Raw genomic sequence first — 20,122 nt, 5'->3', positions numbered from 1 at the left:
CTCCAGGGGTTCTAATATGCTTTTTAGCTTCTAAGGGGAGCCACACTCAAGTGCACACACTCCTACACATGCACCAAGTACAGACAGAAAATCAAAAATAAAATGGATCTTAAAACCATAATCAAACATAGGGGCTGGAGAGATAACTCAGTGGTTAAGAACACTGGCTGCTCTTCCAGAGGGCTGGAGTTTGAATCCCAGCAACCACAGTGCAGCTCATAAGCATCTGTAAGTTCAGTCCCAGAGGATTCTGGCTTCCTTGGGCACAAACAGACATGTAGGCAAAATGCTTACAAGTAAAATAAAGCTAAGTTCAAGCAAGCGATTGGCTTGAAACGGGTGTGTAAAACATCCCTTAGGAGAACAGACGTCAGAACTGTGTTGTTCTCAAAATACATTCTCCCTCCTAGAAGAGACTCATCATGGTTAATCTGGTACATGGCTTTCCTGAATTTGAATTCCTATCTATGAGTATTCAGGAAGGTTCGTTACACTAAGCTTCTTACCTCTGTCATAACCTGTAGAAGATATAAATATGATTTCAATGAGAATATTTAATGATACTTTATTCCTAAGAATAACTCTAAAGGAACTTATTTATGTAATGTCCCTCCTATACTGTGTATGTGTGTGTGTATGTGTGTGTGTGTGTGTGTGTGTGTGTGTGTGTGTGTGTGTATTTCTGTCTGTCTGTCTGTCTGTCCACCAAGGCATACCACAGTATGGTCCATGTTTACAAGCACTGCTGCAGTCTTAGTTTGGAGCTGTAAAGTGTTCTCCGGCTGCTTGGTGTCCTTGGACTGCATTTCCTCCAGTATGATCTGAGGGTGAAAAGGAGGGGCTGAGCCTCGGGCACCCTGGGTAATACAGCAGGAGTGAGGAAGCCCACAGCTGTGCCGGAGGAAAGAGCCAGAGAAGTCCCGTCTAAGTTTTCTATTACTATCCAGCCTTTAATTCTCAGTAAGACAATTATAAAAAACAATTGTTATATAGAAGCATAAAAAAAGTGGGGCCAGGGAAGTTTCCCTCTTAAAAACTGTGGGAATAAAGGACTAAGGTCAACCGGCAAACCACACATCTGAGACGTGGAGTCGTAGGCTGCATCCCTCCCAAGGGAGAAGAAACTCGGAATGAATAGCAACTGTTATCAATAGTTTTGTGCAATTTGCTTCAAAAGCATCACTTTTACGTTCTTAGAAATATTTGAAACTGTGTTCTTCAGTGATTTCAAATTTAAACACACAGGGAGAAATCAAAGGGAGGTTTAGGGCTTATTGTTTGTAATTGCTTACATCCTTCAGAACCTGAGTACTGGATAATTTTCAGTTACCCTGCCTATAAAACGAGCACATATGAGTCACCAACATTGTCACTACATTTTTTACATGTAATGGAGTGCCAAAATTTCCAGTAGACAGCAACAGAAAAAGACTTTATTTGAAGAAATTCGACTGTTTTATTAACATGTATTCACCTGCATATGTGTTTACATGCATGTGGCATGGTACACATGTGAAGATTGGAGGATGATTTTTTTAGGAATCATTTGTCTCCATCCATTATGTTGGTTCTTGGGATCAAACACAGATCATCCGGTTCAGCAAATGTGTTAGATAAGTACCCTTACCTGTTAAGCTGTCTCTCTGGACCAGAATGCATTTTATTTGTCGTGTAGTACTGAGGATCAAATCCAACGTCTTATGCATACCGAGAAAGCGCTTTACCACTGAACCTCACACTCCCAGATATGCTGTGAACTTGGAACTGTTGAGTAATTATTAGTAATCCATTGTTCTTGTCTCCTTATCTAGTGACATGTCTGGCCAACAGATGAACCTTCTTCTGATGAAGTCCTTGGATGCCCTGGAAAACTGCTGCTTTGACCCCAGTCTTGAACACAAGTACGTATGTCGGTTGTGCTCACAGCCAGTGATTCGAGTCTCTGCTCCTGGCAGCCTTGCAGGCTGCGGTGTGTTTGCAGGATCCCATCTTCAGCTCTGTGGCAGAGCGTACTCGGTAGTGATGGTAAAGAATCTCACACTGAGGCCGCTTTGTTCCGAAACCCTGTTATCCGTGGACAGTTCACTTATGCACAGAGCAGTGTCTGCTGTCTCATAGCTTAATTCTCCTGTTACCAAGACTTTTGTTTTGCTTTGGGTCTGCTGACCAGGATGCCTCACTCAACCTTGCTTCAATATTAGCTAAAACGATTTGAATCGGAGCGGGTAAAGAGAGCCTCTGACGATGTGAATTTTCTTGTAAAGCCACCATCTAGGGCATCATGTCAGAGGCTCAAGATCTTTTCAACAGTCACAGGCCTTCCACCAACCCCGATTGATTTGGTCCTCATGCTGCTGTAAAGTTTTTGTTTTTAAATGAAACCCTTAAGAACAAAAGGAAAATAATCATAAAAGAATAATATAAAAACTGTTAAACATGCTATCATATCTAATCTCTAATCTCAGAGTTGTATGGCTGAATAATATGGTTTGGTTAGGTTTTGTGGGATTATTTCAACAACAGCTTGGACCTTTTGACTTCTATGTTTTGGAATCTCAGGTTTGCATACTCTGGGGTCCATTGTTTCTAGAGAGCACAATAGATTAGAAGTAACAGTTTACCCTTTTCTGACATCTGTAGCATGTAGTTTGTTGGGCTCAGACTAACAAGGAAACAGATAAGGTAGTGACGTAGCCATACGAAGGGATGCTTATGGGGGCTTTTTTGTCATAAATCAGGATAAGACTGAGTAGAAACCTGATAGTTCCTCATGGATCCTGTGACATCTGCAGAGTACAGTCTGAATACGGGAAGGGAGTTTGAGGCTGAAGCCTTCTGATTATAGAAAGTGAGAGGAACATGGGCACGAAGTTACTGTTCAAATACTGTTCAGATGACTGAGATTTTGAGTCTAATATTTGCATTCCTAGTGTCTTAATAGCCAACAGGTAAGACTCTCACATCAGTCCTTTCCTTTCTTCCTGCCCAAGAGACTCCCCACAGCCATAGCTCAGGATGTTAGAAAGATATGGAAAAGCTTACTGTTCAAACACTGCAGAGAACAGCTCAGCTACTGTTCCACCCATCTCTGTACTATAGGTATTTATGTCTTAAAGGCACCACGTGCCTAAGTGCTCTAACCTTCAATTTCATTTGCATGATTGATAAGATTCTTACTTCCTCCTTCTTTTTCTCTCTTGATTCTCACCTTTGTAGTAAGAGCCTTATTCAAACCTGGGCCTGGACCGGGGACCACTCCCACAGAGGGATGTAACTCAGGGTCATGTGATACACCTTCTCTCTGGGTAGAGAGGTGTTTGTTCATTAAAGTCCAAGCTTCCAAGCAGGTTTCTTCCCTCCCATCCAAATTTCAACACTCCTATGATTAGCAGAGTGCAGTATTTCCTCGTTCCATTCATCAGTGCCCTGAGCTGTCAGCCCTGGGTGATGTTCTTTCTCAGTCTTGGGCTCCTCAAGCACTTGTCCAGCAACTGCTTCTTCACATGTGCACCTTGGGTTCTTTGGTCCTAATCACGATGGATAGAGGGCTCCAGGCTGCACCCTTCATCAGCGTGTGTATGAAGAAAGCTAGTCTCTCAGATGGCACCTTTGCTTCTTAAGTGGCAGAGTTAAGAAATGGGCCTAGGACGTCCGAATTCAAAACCTTTTTTTTTTTTTTTTTTGGTCTGTCGTACAATGCAGAGGACATAGTTCAGTGGGAAGAAAGCATTTTATATTTGGCAATGTCACGGCATTGTTATTGCTGTCATCATTATAGATGGTCAACTGTTCCCCACTAATAAAAAAGAAAAACAAATAAAGAAGTTATTTCTCCCTTTCTGACTTGGCCCAGGCCAGAATACCCAGTGTGTAGCATAAAAGGCAAACTTCCACTTGCCAGTGAGAGAGTAAAAGCACTGTTGTGAGGTGGACAAACAGATCCATGAATGTTCCACCTCCAATGATAGAATTCTCCCTGGTTTATTGCCAAGAGGAATGAATACCTGTGCTGTCTGCCGCTGTTGCTAATGCTTTGCTGCCACCTAGTGGTCAACTGTTTGCCATTGCAGTTCTGACAGCCCTAAGGCTGGTCCTGTGGATCCATCAATGACCTGAGCTCCCGTTAATTACTATTGAGCTGTTACAAATACAATAACATTTAAATTGTGCTTTGTAAAGGGCAAAGTGCTAAACAAATGTTAACTGTTATTAGAACTAATTATCATATGGCTTGTACTTAATCTGTGGGGTTGCTAGCAATAAGCCAGGGAATTCAAGACTCGTCTGTGATTATCTTAGAAAAGTATTATCATAATATCTCAACTGATATGGCAACAGAAACATAAGATTTGGGTATTCTTTTGTGTTGTTTTACTGATGATATTTTAATACACTGTGAGAAGACATTCAAATAAGTAATGACATGACAGTAGGCATTTTTACTTGTTTGCTCCCTCCCCCCTCCCTCCCCTCTCCCCCTCCTCCCTCTCTCCTTCCTCCCTCCTCCCTCCCTTACTTCATTCCTTCCTTTCTGTGTGCACATTTATGCACCTAGTCCATGCACACAATGGTATGAGAGGCTCTTCATGTTTGTTCTCCGTTGGATGTTTAGGACAGAGTCCCTCACTGTCCTTGATGCCCACTGTCTCGGCTGGGATAGCTTATCAGAAACTCCTAGGGCCTGACTCTCCTTCTCTTCATGCCAAAGTCACGAGCACACGTGACCACGCCTGCTCTTACATGAATGGTATCCAGAAAATTCCAGAGTGGGTTAAATGGGTGGAAATGATGAACGAATCATTTTGGATTGTTTTTTTTAAGACTTAGGACATTAAAACATGAATGATTTGAAATGAAAATAAATAAATCTTTAGGGGTGTCTTCTAGGTGCAGACTAAAAGTTGGGGGGATGAAAACAACAAAGAAACCTTTAAAAGGTCAGTGGATTATTTAAATAAGAAGAGAAAGGTGGGGGCTGGAGAGGTTGCTCAGTGGTTAGAGCACTGGCCGCTCTTCCAGAGGTCCTGAGTTCAATTCCCAGCAACCGCATGGTGATTCACAACCATCTGTAATGAGATCCAATGCCCTCTTCTGGTGTGTCTGAAGATAGCTACAGTGTACTTACATAAATAAATAAACAAATAAATCTTTAAAAAGAAAGATATATATATATAACTACAGGGACTGGCCTGGCAGGATCTGACTCTAGGATTTGAAAGGAGAAGGAAGAGAAAGAGGAAGAGGAGGAAGAGGAGAAAGGCTAACATTTGAGCTATGCACTAAGGGTATCTGACTTATTGCAGATATCATCCAACATATTTCTATCAACCCATGCATATCAGAGTTAGGTTGTATATTCATATGATATAACAGTCAGCTAACATGGCAGCCCTGAACAGAGCTGAACAGAGTTGTAACTGTGCCTTAGAACTTTAGTATAACAAGTCCCACATCGCTTTTGAAGTGCTGCAGAACTTTAGTTTAGGATACCTTGAAAAGCAAAGTCTATAAACTTACTTGTTCATTAAGAACAGTAAACCAGGCTGGAGAGATGGCTCAGTGGTTAAGAGCACTGACTGCTCTTCTAGAGGTCCCGAGTTCAGTTCCCAGCAACCACACAGTGGCTCACACCATCTGTAATGGGATCTGATGCTCTCTTCTCATGTGTCTGAAGATAGCAACAGTATACCCACATACATGAAATAAATTTTAAAAATCTAAAAAGAAAAAGAGAACAATAGACCTCAATTTTTATTTGAGTGTTGAGAGAAATAATCTATTCATACAAATACAACATTTGTCTTCATTTAGTTTGGGGAGAAAAATAAATTGTGTTTTCCTGATAGAATCTTATATAGTGCATTTACTTTTGTCAACTAAACATGGACGTCAGAAATGTACATGTGTGTGAGTGTACACATATATGTGTATTTTCTCTGTAGATACTCTGTCTACCCAACACTTATAAAACCCACTTAGCCAATTCTTCAGCACGCAGTAAATACTGGATTAGTGCCTCCATGCATCAAGCTGAACACCAGAGGCTGGAGATAACTGTAGTGAAGGAAAATATAAGATATCTCCTGTCGCAGAACTGTGAGGTCAGAGAAGAAGTAATTCCCCAACGAGTTTCTCTTCATAGTTTATAATTAAAACTTTTAGACAGAGCTTGTACAAGGGACCGTGTGAGAGTTTTAAAGATGTCCTTTCCTGGGCTTGGGATGGGGCCCCAATGATGAACCATTTAAATCTGAAGGATACGTATCATTTACACAGTCAAACAGTAGTCAAATTCATCAAAATATGAGTCAGACTGTGTCTCATTATACCACTGTCTAATTTCTGGTTGTCTTCACTTGAAAGCTTTCTGTGTAATCTTGAGCACATCTTGAATTCCACGTATCCTTCTGAGTCATACTATCAGGTATGGAAACTGTTTACACAGCGTTGTTTGGGCACATGTTACTCAGGTGTTCATAGGAAGGTTCTTGATGCCAGCTAAAGGCATAGATGCTATTTAAGAGAAAAATTACTTTCCGTATGGATGTTGGAGAAAAGCCCTGGAATGCCTGTTTTAGCTGTGTATATCATGGTGGGGGAAGAGGGGCTTGTGCCGAACCACCACCAATAGCATGTTTTCTGAAATGCTGGGCATTACCTCCAGTTAAAAGGCAACTGTAAGGAGAAAAACTTTAAAAAGGAAAAGATGGCCACAGGTGCACTAGGTTAGAATACTAACCTGAATTTTTCTTGAGCACAATTCTTTTCTTTAAATGGTATGTGTCCTTTCAGGGGACTGAGACACAAAGCCCCGGATTTCCAATTGAATTGTCACAAGGGCTAACTTTTGACAAGCCTGTCATTTGTCCATTTTCTCTTCTGACCCAGTGGTACTCTGAGAGAGTGGAGGAGAAAGAAGGATTAATGTCATTGTGCACAGATGAATGCATGGTTTCTTTCAGAAAGATTCCACTGGTCGGAGTTGACCGGGAAACAGGGAGTCCTCAGCACCGCTGCGCTCTGCACTGCTCCTACCGTAACCAGAGCGCCTCAGCTCCCACCCTGGAGCTTGACCCATCTCTCCTTAAGCCTGGGCCAGAGGGGAGGATCCAGGCATTTCTGTGAGGGCAGAAATAGAGCCGTTTCTCACCAGAGTTTAAGTCAAGCTTTGTGTGTTTGTTCCTGTCTGGTGGGCACAGGGCACCAGAATGGGCCATGGCTTTCTGATGCTTGGTAGTTGGGGATGGTGGCGCTGGGGTATGTCTGTAGGGAGCTACTCATTCTCTCTGTCTCTACCCACTCCTTTCCCCCCTCCACCCCACTCATTGCCTATGTGTGTGTCAGTCTGTCAACCCTCTACTGAGGATTGGAACTAGAGCTTCAGTCATTGCTAATGACCTACAGTCCCAACCCTGCAGAGGTTTCAGTAGAGACTCTTCCTTCTGAGAACCTAAGTCAGGAGTCACGGGGCAGAAGTGGCGCCTCTGTGTGAATTCAGCTTCAGAGCACGTGAGCTCCTGTGTGAGTGTGGAGCAGTCGTGTTGAGTGTGATCCTGACACTGTCTCTGTCTCTTTTGGCATCCAAGCACCGGCTGTATACTGGGAGTTGGACTTGCCCTGTCCCTCATGAGCCACAGCAGCCACACGGAGTCACGAGTTCACGTGGCAGCATCTCTGCGGAAGCTGTCTACCTACCTAGATGAGAGCAGGAGCCAGAGCAGGACATTTCAGGAGGTAGGCAGTGGGGGTCTGTCTCGCCGTGCTCCACTGACTTTTGCTGCTATGTCCTTGCCGATTTCTTTGTCCCCTAATATAGAAGCCCTCCAACTGGAACCCCTACTTGGAGCTGCAATCAGAAGAAAAGCTGTATGTCAGGCCACCTATAACATACCACACGAGGCTTCCAAATCATGCTCAGACTTACACGTCACCATTAGAGAACCATTAGAGAATGTACACACACACACACACACACACACACACACACCTTCTGGAGGTTAAATCAAAGTTTTCCAGAATTGTCCTCAAGTGAAATGTAACTTTAAAAAACAAGTCAGAAACAAGCTTAAGAAGCCACAAGTAAGCGCCCACTAGTATGAAAATCATGGAGGAAATGCCCTATACCACATTTAGTGAAAAGGTTTTTTCCTCTGGTGTGGCAGAAAACTATGCATCAGTACCGCTGGTGTGCGACCCCTGACGTGTGACCCATGCTGAGCTAGGATGCTTTAGCTATGAGTCATGCCCTATTTGCTGTGCCCAGGTAAAGCTGAGCTGCCATTGGGAGGGGCAGGGAGGACCTTGTGGCCGGGCCAGATTCTCCCTCTCCTTAGAGCAGATTCTATTTTCTCCCAGCCTGCCCACAAGCTATTGATGGGAACATGATGTCTGCTCTGTTCCCCGGCTCAGCTCATCTGTTTTCAGCAATGGGACTTGTTGAATTGGGGGATGTCTTTGTGGCAGAAGGTTGAAGTTTTGTTCTAGGTATGCACTGCATTTCCATTTTTTAAGTAGTGTGGTGCACGATTTAAATGCATGCATGTATGTATGTATATACATATATGTATATATATTTACATGTATACATGCAGAATTATTTTTATGTCAAAGAAAGAACTACTTGACTAATCAGAAAAGGCGAGGTTATTTTATTTTAACAGATGCTTTTGTCTGCTATGGTCTTTTGAATAATAAGTCCACCAGTAAGTAGTTTTGTCCCTCCTCAGATGTTTTATCTCTGGCTGCTTCTTGTAAACTGCTTACATTTTTATACATCAACCAGTCTGTGGGTTGAACTTTCTCCTTAATGGAAACAGCGTCTTTACAAGGAAGGGCTTGATGGTGAATACTGGTCACAGCAAGAGGAGCACCTTAAGCTGTGCTTGGCAGAAACTCACTTTCTGGAACTTACTGGCCCTGCAGATGGTCAGTCTGGAAGGCTCATCTTTACCGCCCTCTCCTGAGGAGTTCATGGCACTTCCCAGCTGGGACAGGTCTATTTTCCTGTGCTGTTGCAATGTACCTTGCTATGGTGTAGCAATATGAGGCAGCTTTGCTTTAGAGCAGTGGTTCTCAACCTTCCCAACGCTGCAACCTTCACTAGAGTTCCTCATGGTGACCCCCCCACCATAAAATTATTTTTGTTGCTACTTCATAGGTGTAATTTTGCCACTGTTAAGAATTGTTAGGTAAGTATTTTTGGAGATAGAGGGTTGCCAAAGGGACGTGACCCACAGGTTGAGAACCACTGCTTTAATAGCCAAAGGCCTTAATTTGAATTCTGGTTTTGTCTCATAGCTATGTGCATTTGAGCCTCCAAATCCTATCTAAGATGATCCCCATCTTGAACCTGTTGTGAAACACAATATAAGTCAGACAGCAAACTCTTACCCAGTCTGGGGTATCTGTATCTGAAATCAATTCCTCTGGGGAGAACTTCGGCAGATGAGCTATAGCAACTAAGCCATGGTCTTTGCTTTTTGCCTGTAAGCAAACGTTTTGCTCTGCTCTGCTCTCTTCTCAGGTCCTCGCCTACACACTTAGCTGTGTGTGTGCATCAGCTTTCAGTGCTGGCATCATTGAGGCTGCGGAGGCTGAAGATATTATGAGCAAGCTTCAGCTGTTGGTAGAGAACAACCAGCAGGTTGTAATGTGTCCCTCAATGGTTTTCTCCTTACGTTTCCTGTTGCTGTTGGATGCTGCTTACTGACTCACTTACTGGGGTGGACTCTGTTGTGTCTAGAACAGTACCAGCAGCTGGTGGCCACCAGATACCTTTCTCTTGTTTTATATCTCGGCTTCTGTGGACATTGGCTAAGAACATGTGGGTGTAGATGTCAAGACAGGGTGTAGCTCTGGCTGAGCTAGAACTCACTATGTAAACCAGGCTGGCCTCAATCGAGATCTGCTTGCCTCTATCTTCCCAGTGGTAATAGAAGGTGTGTACCACCATGTCCAATTTTGTATTGGTTTTAATTTTTCTTCTCAAATTGTTACTCTCCATTCATAAAATGGCTAAAATGAAATTCAAGTAAAGCAAGAAATTGTGTTGAGGGGAAGGAATTTAAATTTTTAAGACATATATGAGAGTAAGGATGAAACTTTATAAAGTCATAAATGCTTTTAGGGCTCTGATTAAATCAAACTCTAGCAAACTCAAGACAGAGAGTCTCTATTCATTACTGAGGATATAAAGGAAAGTTTAATTTTTTAAAATTATCTTAAAATGATTGTCCTAAAATAATAATCACTCTTTAAAAAGGAACCCTTAACATACACTGTGATCTATGCTAAGTGAGATGAGCTAATCACAGGAAAGGGATCCCTCGTTGTGCTTGTGTGAGGTTCTTAAGAGTTTTTCCTTAGAGTCTCTAGGAAGGTTTAATAGCAGAGTTTTCATTTTTAAAGATAAAGATGGTTCTGAAGATGGTTGTGCAACTGTGGATGTTCTTGATGCCCACAAACTGCTGCTATCTGTGCTTGAGACAATGAAAAAGAGTTGTTAATTCCAACATGCCATAGAATCCCCTTCTAGGACTCTTCTCCGTGTCCTAGTGCTGGCCTTTGTGAGTTACTTTAGGAGCCACTGACCCTAGTGACATCATTGCTATTTGGGAGCCTATCTACGAGCAGGTGTCCGGGATATACGTTGCAATAACAAAGTCAGAAGTGTTTGCATGCTGCACATTTTCTTGCGTAGGAGGTGGTTTGACCTTGGTTGGTGAGCCACTGGCTTTTCACTTGTATCCTGTCCTGAGAATTTAGATTGATTGAGATATTGATTGACAGTAAGAATTATTCTCCTAAGGCCCACAGCAGCAGCACTCCCTACAGTCAGACTCCGTTTCCAAAGTCCACATAAAATCAGGGATAGAAGCCCTAGGAATGCTTGGTTTGCACCGTACATGATGTATGTTCTGTATGAATCCTAACCTATGGCCTGCTTTCCCTCACCCCTGTTTATATTTGTGTCAGACTTCAGGCTTTGCACTGGCCTTAGGAAACTTGGTTTATGGGCTGTCTGTGTGTGGACATGGGAAAGCTGAAGACTTGGGCAACAGACTTCGCCCCAGCTGGATTAAGGTTGTCCTGACAGAGGTAAAAGTCACCTCCCGTATGCTATCATAAATTTTTAAAAGGGAAGAAAGAACTGATTCATTGGATTCTTTAGAAACTGCTAAGTTATGTTAGCATCTGTAGGTAATTTCAAGCGAAAGAGACGTATACCTTTATAAGTAGTTTAACATGTCAACCATTGCAGATTGTTTTATTCTTAAAAATTGATTGTGCCTTAACTTTTTCTTCTGGAGAAATAGGTGACCTCTTATCATTTCTATGACATAATAGTCTTGATGTTTTACTTTGTTTTAGTCTAATGTTATTTTGGGGGTCATTGATCCTTTTTTTTTTTTTTTTTTTTGTTTGTTTGTTTTCAATCTTATCCATTGATTTGGCTGTGCAACAGTAACTTCCATAAATTTCAGCCGAAGGGGCATTGTTTTGCTTTTGACAGTTTTGATTCTCGGTTTGCAGGGTTCCCCCACCATGCTCTGTCTGGCTGCCCTTCATGGCCTGGTGGCACTGGTAGGCTCCGATGTGGATGTCATGCAGGTAAAGGCAGGAACTCTGGAGGGAGGGGATTTAGACGAGTGTAGACTCATAGCAGCATTAGTGTGGTGTTAGCATACTCTCTAGGGGCGGAGGAGGGTATGTTCCTGGTAACAGTTCCTTGGGGCCCTTCAGTACTCTGCTCTGTGAAAAGTACTTTTGGCTGAGAACTCTTTCTGTTGAGATTTGCTCCTTGTTCTTAGTTTATAGGAATTAAACCTCCTATGGTAGGGACTTTCTATAGACTTCCTGCCCAAGAGAATGACTGAAGCATAAGAAATTTCAAAATTCATGTGCAAGGAATTATACAGTTCATACCTATAATGTTCCAATGTAAATCTTCACAAACGTTTTATTTTGAAACAGCATCCCAGTGGACATAAGTGTATGCAAGTTTATTACTTGTTCACACAGTAAAACTTCAAGGGACTGCTATGTACCACTGCGAATAAGAAACCAATGTAAATAAATCCTGAGCCCTCCTTTGAGGAGCTCACTTCTTAGGGGCTTGAAATATTCTGATAGCTGATAAATCATCTCATGCCCTGGGTCACTCCTGCTTATTCCTTCAGCTCAAGTCAGAAGCCATCCAGCACACCCATTTCCAAGCAAGACTCAATGAAGTCATTCGAACCTTAACTGAGGTAAGAAGAGGACCGTGCAGTCCCTGGGTGGGGCACACATCTCCTTTGTTGTCTTTTTCTACTCTTCGTGATAGTGTGTCTTTCCTGGCAAAAATGGAAGTCTAACATTTGTGCTGAGTTCATGGGGTGTTTCAAAGCAGTAAATGGGCCTGTGTTCATTGACAAATATGCCCTACTCCTGGAATAAAAAGAAAAAGTCTCACCTTAAAAAGTTAAACATGACATAAAGGGTTATCATGACATTAAACATAAAGGGTTATCCAACTTTGGGGACAAGGACAAATGGAAGGTGGCCAATGGTCAGGTGGCATTAGTTCAGATGTGTAAATTATTATCATTGTTATACTTGTAAGGTAGAATCATATTCATCTTCTTTAAAAGCTTTTTGTCTGTTATTATTTTTAGCTTTGAAAAATTTCATGGTTAGTGAATAAACTTTGAAAGTTCAGGTTTGAGAGTACAGTGTTGCAGCCATCCTGTGTGTGGTCGTATCTCTTCCCAAGCATCATGCCCAAGCTAGGTTCTTGTAACTGCTACTCATACTATACCCAGTACTTTATAGCTCACTTTTCCCCCACTTAGTAAACTTGTTTTCATTCTTACAAAACATGGCTAATTCTAATACTTAGCACACAAAGAAGTTTTAGTAATTCATGTTGTAAAAGCAGAGAAAAATATTTTACATATATGAATGAGAATGTACTCAGAAAAAAATTTACTGAAATATAAATTGTTAAAAGTTGAAAGAATTAGAAACCTATTACTTTAAAATTTTCACTAACTATAGTAAGCAATGATATAAATTATTTAAAGAAAGGAAGATAAAAATTTCTATTTTAAGAGATACTTTATTTGTAAATAACTTTCTGGTTTTTTTCCCTTGAGTCAGGGTTTCATGTGTTCCAGGCTAGCCTCGAGCTATGTCGTTAAGGGTGACACTCAACTCTTGATCCTCTTGCTTCTGCCTCTCATGGGCTGGGATGACAGACATAAGCCACCACACTTGGTCTATGCAGTGCTGGACCAGACCACTTGTGCGCTTTCTTTTAACCAGTTTATACACACACACACACACACACACACACACACACACACACCAGTCTTGTTCAGTGAAACCCAAAAATGCTGCTAGTACTTTCTGCCATAATTGGTTGGCTGGTTGATTGACTGATTAATTGTTTCATGCAGCAAATATTTACCACTTAGCTCTAGGATGTAGTGTAGGACCCCCACATGAGCACCCTGTTCTAGAACTTCTCATGCTCAACCCAGCCTCTAACTCCTGCTTGGTCCATGAGACTCTTCGGTGGCCTTTTATTGAACAGAGCTTGGATCTTGCCCCATTACTGCATTGCTTTGTTTCAACAACAGGTTATCAGTGTCTCAGGGGTGATTGGTCTTCAATCAAATGCAATATGGCTGCTAGGACATCTTCATCTATCTACTTTGTCTTCAAACCAAAGCAGAACTTCTGGTAAGATGGAAGTGCAAATACACCAGAGCCGGAAGAAGGCATGGCTGATTCAGGGTTCTGTACTTCATTGGGGGATTGTCCACATGATAGGTGCTATGATCTTTATTTTGTTTCTGAGCAAAAGGAAGTAAAGAGAGGTTTCCAGACTTACTCCAGGTCACATGGCAGAGAGCGGTGCTTGAATGTAGATCTATTGACCTCCGAACTCCAGGTTCTTTCACACTTCCTCTCTGCTTTCCTTGAGGATAGTATAGGCATCAGTCAAATTCCTGTATTTTATAAATGAATGATATGTCCCTCAGAAATATTTCATGAGTTATATTCAGTGTTTGTATACTAACAAGTCCATAAACAAAGAATCAGGTCCTTGAAGCTTGGGATACAACTTTTATTCCTACTAAAAGTAATAGTGTTATGTTTCCTTTAAAAAAAAAATCTCTTCATACAGAGCTACATAGTGAGACCCCTTTCTCATAAAAACCTGCTTCTTTCCTTATGACTGGGATTTTTCTGCCCAGTGGCTTCATAAAGGTAAAGAGCTAAGCACATTCAAAGATGTGCACCTCCTTGGGGCTTAGAATCCTAGCTCAAGTAACAAAGCCATCTCTGTATCTTCTGATAAAAGCAATAAAAACATTACAATTCCCATGTGCTTAATATATGTTTTTCCTTGGAGATTTTCTGGGGGAAAGAACCACCATAATATATCTGCCCCAGGGTCTTTGACCTAGTGGCCATCTTGTATCTGGTTTAGGAAAACAGTGATCCCTCCCTAAACTTAGCTTTACATTGTCCTGGCAGCTCTTCTACTGATAGTTTGACTGTGAGTGTGGCTGCTGTAATTTTGGTGTCCTTACCGCAGTCACCCTGCAGCTTTGGGCAGAGGATTCTAGTCCACAGCCTTCCCAACATAATGAACTTTATATAGCAGGAACTTGTCCTATTTTCATAGGAAAAGGAATTTAAAAGACCTTAGTGATATAAGAAACACTTGCTAATGTTAGGTTTGAAGGGCGGGGCTCTTACAGTATCCTGGTAACGCAGCGCATAGTACCAGAACAGAGCACTTGGTCCACGTACTCAGATCACTTAGTGGTGAGTCACCGTACTCCCAGGTTCTTCTGGACAAAATAATTGTGTATCTGGAAAAGCACAGCTACTTGTTCCTGGTGGAATTTTCCAGTTGAGCCATTTATTGCAGTAAAACTGCCTCATGAAACAATTATGGGAGACTGAAAGGAAAAGGATGTAGGGGACTCTCAGGACTCAGCTAGCAGAAATGTCACTGACTCACTGGTTCAGGTCAGCAGACACATCTGGTTCTTTGTACATGTTGGTCACATGAAGGTCTATACCTTAGGTAAGAGATTGTGCTGTTAGTTAACACTGGGTCTTGAGTGTCTTTAGTTCATACGGTTTATGCAGCATCCCGTGAGGAAGCCTTTAGTACAACACCTAAGCTTAGATGCCCAACAGTCTCCTTGCCTGCTCTGTGGAGGTCCCTGGAGCTTGTTGGTGAGACAGTGTGCGAGGGATTTTTTTTTCTTACCACTTTACTGGAGTAACCATCCTTTGTGATTTTTTTTCATTCTCTCCTAGGTTTGTCACCATTTTAAATTCTCCTGTATAGCCTAGGTGATTACCACAAAGCCAGTCACCTAATCTAATAGAGTTTATTGCAGCCAGAGTATTGTGCTGAGATTAATGGCATAAACATCCCTACCTTGTCTCCAGGTTGATATAGCAGCATGAAATCATCACCTCTCCTTCATTAGCCTTACCAAGTTCACTAGTTAATTTGATCATTTTCTGCCTCCACAGTTCCTACTGACTACAGCTATTTGCCTGAAGGCAGTTTTATTAGAGCGGCCATTGGCTTCTTCGTCACTGGAGGAAAAAAAGGCAAGTGAGCACATTTCTTGGATTTTACCATTCGTTCTTCGTGTTCTGTGAGTTGTGTGCCTTGAGCATGCCTCTGTAAAATCAGACAAGTCAACTCTAAAGGGGGGGGGGTGTTGTCTTCTGCCAAACCTTCTTCCTAGATAACTAGGAAGTTAGCTAAGGAATTGCTACGTGAATAAGCAAACTATGTAGTCTCATCCTGGGTGGCTCTGTGAAAACTCTTCCATTTAGTCATGTGCGGAGTGCATCAAGCACACGCTGTTCTTTCTGTCCATCTCACTAACAGTGTAAGTCACTGGTGTGAGAAGACACACCCAGGTATCTTTTGTATCCCAGGCCTGGCTGGGAAGTAGCCCTTGTCGCTGGCCTTGTCTGATCATTCTCTGTTGCTGGAGTCATGGGCTCTAACTCCTGTTTCTAGTTTGTGGTTTTTCTTGGCACACATTTATCATGCTGTGCTCCTGGGTTGTGGGCCTCCATGTTATAAGATAGAGAGGTTCCGTCAGCAAGCATTTCTTGGCATCCAAACTATTGTCTGAGTTTGGTGACTGCACGTGCCCCAGGTGGGGCAGTCTCTGGATGGCCTTTTCTTCACTCTCTGCTCCATACTTTGTCTCCATATTTCCTCCTGTGAGTACTTTGTTCCCCCTTCTAAGAAGGGCTGAAGCATCTACACTTTTGTCTTCTTTCTTGAGCCTCATGTGGTCAGTGGACTGTATCTCGAGTATTCCAAGATTTTGGGCTAATATCCACTTATCAGTAAGTGCATACCATGTGTGTTTTTGTGATTGGGTTACCTCACTCAGAATGATAGTTTCTAGTTTCATCCATTTGCCTAAGAATTTTATGAAGTCATTGTTTTTAATAGCTGAGTAGTACTCCATTGTTTAAATGTACCACATTTTCTGTATCCATTCCTCTCCTGAAGGACATCTGTGTTCTTTCTAGTTTCTGGCTATTATAAATAAGGCTGCTATGAACATGGTGGAGCATGTGTTCTTGTTATGTGTGAAACATATTTTGGGTATATGCTCAAGAGTGTTACAGCTGGTTCTTCAAGTAGTACTATGTTTAAATTTTCTGAAGAACCACCAGACTGATTTCCAGAGTGGTTGTACCAACTTGTAATAACACCAACAATGGAGGAGTTCACTTCATTCTCCACATTCTTACCAGCATCTGTTGTCACCTGAGTTTTTTATCTTAGCCATTCTGACTGGTGTGAGGCAGAATCTCAGGAGCCTGATATAGCTGCCTTCTGAGAGGCTCTGCCAGAGCCTGATAAATACAAGGTAATTGCTCACAGTTAGCCACCGGACTGAGAACGGGGTCCCCAATAAAGGAGTTAGAGATAGGACTGAAGGAGCTGAAGCGGTTTGCAACCCCATAAGACAAACAACAATATCAACAACCAAATCCCCCAGAGCTCCCAGGGACTAAACCGTCAACCAAAGAGCACACATGGAGGGACCCAGGGCTCCAACAGCATGTGTAGCAGAGGATGGCCTTGTTGGTCATCAGTGGGAGGAGAGACGCCCTTGGTCCTGTGAAGGCTTGATGCCCCAATGTAGGGGAATGCCAGGGCAGGGAGGCTGGAGGGAGTGGATGAGTGGGAGGGGGAGCAATCTCATAGAAACAGAGAGAGGGGGATGAGATGTGGGGATTCGGGAGGGGAAACAGGGAAAGGAGATATCCAATAAAAGAAAAAAAAAAAGATAGAGGTTCAGTGGCTTTGTTATACAGGGACAGAACAGTGCCACGTGAGTTCCCAAACAGGAGCTCTGTAATGACTTACATGTTTCAGAATTGTGAGGGAAAAGTGTAGGCTGTTAGAACTGTGTGTCCTGGCTCAAATGCCAGCTTCATTAATGTGTTCATCTCTCAGTGGTTCTTTCCTGTCTGGGCACATCAGTGGCTGTATGATAACATGAACATTACTATTGTTAAAAATGTCTAAATGCTTTAAGGTAAAGTAAAACGAAAAACTGCAAGAAATCTGGAAGGAGCGATTTACTGAATAAAGTTTATGGAAAAATAAATCTTTCTGTTGGAAGAGAAGGTATTGCTGCTTGATGTCCCTCTGGAAACAGCCGTCCCCAGGGCTGCAGACCAGACCGTGGTTTTCTAGCTCCACTCCTTCAGTCTCTGGAGTTTAGAATGCATACTCTTACTCTAGGGTCAGGAGTTAGCACTGTTGCTTTTAAGTTTTTCCATATAAAGGTTATGCCATTGTTATAATTGTTCTCTATAAACACACGCGATGTGTAAGTTAGTTTAATGATTGTATTGCTGTAAATTATATGATCTTAAAATACATGTGATAGAGATATGTTCATTGTGAAGAAGCTGAATTTTTAACCAAATGATCACCTAACTCTGCACAGCCAGAATGCTAGCACATATATTTTTGCTGTAGTTTTATTAAGCTGTTCATTGTTAGCTTATAGTATTTAAAAATGATAATAATGTGAGAGATTAACATGAGAAGTGAAGTAAAAACTGAGGTCAAATAAAAGCCTTCAAAAAGGTCTTTTTTTTTTTGTTTTTTTCATTTCCTAGCAAACAAAATATCATTTTGTCCTCCCAGATCCAGAGCCACGTTTCTTGGGAGAAATAAATTTTCCCTGAATCTTTGGGGGATTCTTGGCTCATGGTGGCATGCTTGCCTGTGATTCTTGCAGTCCTGGCTCGACAGGGAGGGCTCTGCTTGGCATCTGGAAGCTCGGGTGGTACTTAGAGGCTGCAGCAGCCTGGCTGGACAGCATTCTGCAGCAGCCTGCTGGAGTGTTTCAAACTGCCATCTTGCCAGTTGGATTTTTGGCATTTTCAGGTTGTGGGAGAGGGCTGCCTTCCTGTCAGGTTTGCTGAGGAAAATCTATTCAGCCCACACAGTACTAATGATGACCCCAGAGGAGTGGGGGCCGTGGGAGGCTGACCTCAGCCTCCAAAGCCCATTTACAAAAACAAAACCAGCCCCTGCTCCGTGGGACTAAATGGGATGGCCAAGGCAGAGGTGAGCATGCAAAGAAACGCTTTCTTCTTCAACATGCCCAGCTCATTTGAATTTTAATAACTTCTGAAGGAGCTTTTGAGTTGAAATGTCTGGATGTCACTCACCAGAGCCCATTGGGGCTGCTGATAGGAAGGATGACAACTCTTTTGAGGAAGAGATGTTTTTTGAGAATAAAAATCATGCTTGGTACAGACAGAGGATAGACCAGTTCAGGACTGGCACAGCTTCATTGCCTCTGTGGGCTATTTTTAAATAACTATTTTAATAACTCACAAGAAAAAAAGTGAAGGGTTGTATTTTGATTCACTCATACACAGAATGAGGGCGACAGAGGTTTTCAGCACAGCCCATGCCATCCGCAAACATGCCAGACTGCTTTTTAGGACTTTACCCTGCTTTGTATTAGTACCTTAATTGACACATGATGTTAGAGCGGCCATCCCTTAGTGGCGGAATCTCTAGTTTTTAAGGGATTCAGTTCTTGGCTTTGAAAGTAACTGTGTCTTTGTCTACCAGTTGATACTATGTGTCTTCTCAGAAAAGTAACTGTTGTCTTTGTCTACCAGTTGATACTGTGTGTCTTCTCAGAAAAGTAACTTTGTCTCTGTCTACCAGTTGATACTGTGTGTCTTCTCAGAAAAGTAACTGTGTCTCTGTCTACCAGTTGATACTGTGTGTCTTCTCAGATGTGACCCTTCTATCTGGTGCATGACTGCTTAGCTTCGGTAGGCATCATTCTCAGTTACTGCGGAACTGTTTTTGACTCTGGCAGTCCTAAAGCCTTGGTTCAGAATTAAATTCCTCCCATCCCAGGTGTGTTTGTTTTTGTTTTGTTTTATTTTGTTGAAACACAAGGCCACTATGTAGCAGAGGCTGGTCTTGAACTGACTTTACGAGTAACAAACTCAGTATGAGCTAAATCTAGCCTCCTCACCCCAGCCCCCACGCGTGGGCCAGCACATCCAGCTCTAATCTTGACTGTACAGTTTGCCTTTTCTGCTCATCCTTCAGATATCTGATCGTTTATGTTTTCTCAATCCTATTCCACTTCAGACTTAAGAAAACATCTAAAACACCTAACAAAGTAATAATTCTTTCTGATGCAGGCAATTCTACATGACAGGGATGTTTCTGTTGCCATTGGAGAGTGTGACCAAAGCTGCTTACGTTCATACTTTTATATTAGACTTTGAAGTTGATAGCATGCAGTGTTACCAGAACAAGGTATATGAATCTCGTAGTACAGTGAAGAGCATTTACTCTGCTAGCACTTTGGTCAGTGATCTATGAAGGTGATCTTTAGGTCTATATACAAATTATCTGAATTCATATTCTCAGTCACTTTTGGACTAGTGTGAGATTTACTTGTTTAGATGACATCTAGCAGAATTCCTCAATTCTTGAATCTTCTCTAAATGATATTAAGAGGTTGGCTGTTTGGTTTTATGAAATTATGGAATTGGTTACAAAACTGTGTACCAT

At 42.1% G+C, this 20,122-nt stretch overlaps 1 protein-coding gene across 1 annotated transcript in view; it reads left to right on the top strand.

The window, feature by feature from the left end:
- The window catches only part of FOCAD (focadhesin), a 251,644-nt gene that overhangs the window by 208,243 nt on the left and 23,279 nt on the right, over nt 1-20,122 (top strand). The window contains exons 27-34 of the mRNA XM_080921861.1: nt 1,812-1,901; nt 7,587-7,734; nt 9,524-9,643; nt 10,975-11,097; nt 11,533-11,610; nt 12,180-12,251; nt 13,623-13,725; nt 15,547-15,627. Coding sequence (XP_080777987.1) covers nt 1,812-1,901; nt 7,587-7,734; nt 9,524-9,643; nt 10,975-11,097; nt 11,533-11,610; nt 12,180-12,251; nt 13,623-13,725; nt 15,547-15,627 — 815 coding nt within the window. The remainder of the gene's footprint in view (nt 1-1,811; nt 1,902-7,586; nt 7,735-9,523; nt 9,644-10,974; nt 11,098-11,532; nt 11,611-12,179; nt 12,252-13,622; nt 13,726-15,546; nt 15,628-20,122) is intronic.

Source organism: Micromys minutus, assembly GCF_963924665.1.
Source record: "Micromys minutus genome assembly, chromosome: 9".
Taxonomy (NCBI): Eukaryota; Metazoa; Chordata; class Mammalia; order Rodentia; family Muridae; genus Micromys; species Micromys minutus.
Note: the sequence above shows the minus strand (reverse complement) of the source record. Positions and strands in the feature narration are given on the sequence as shown.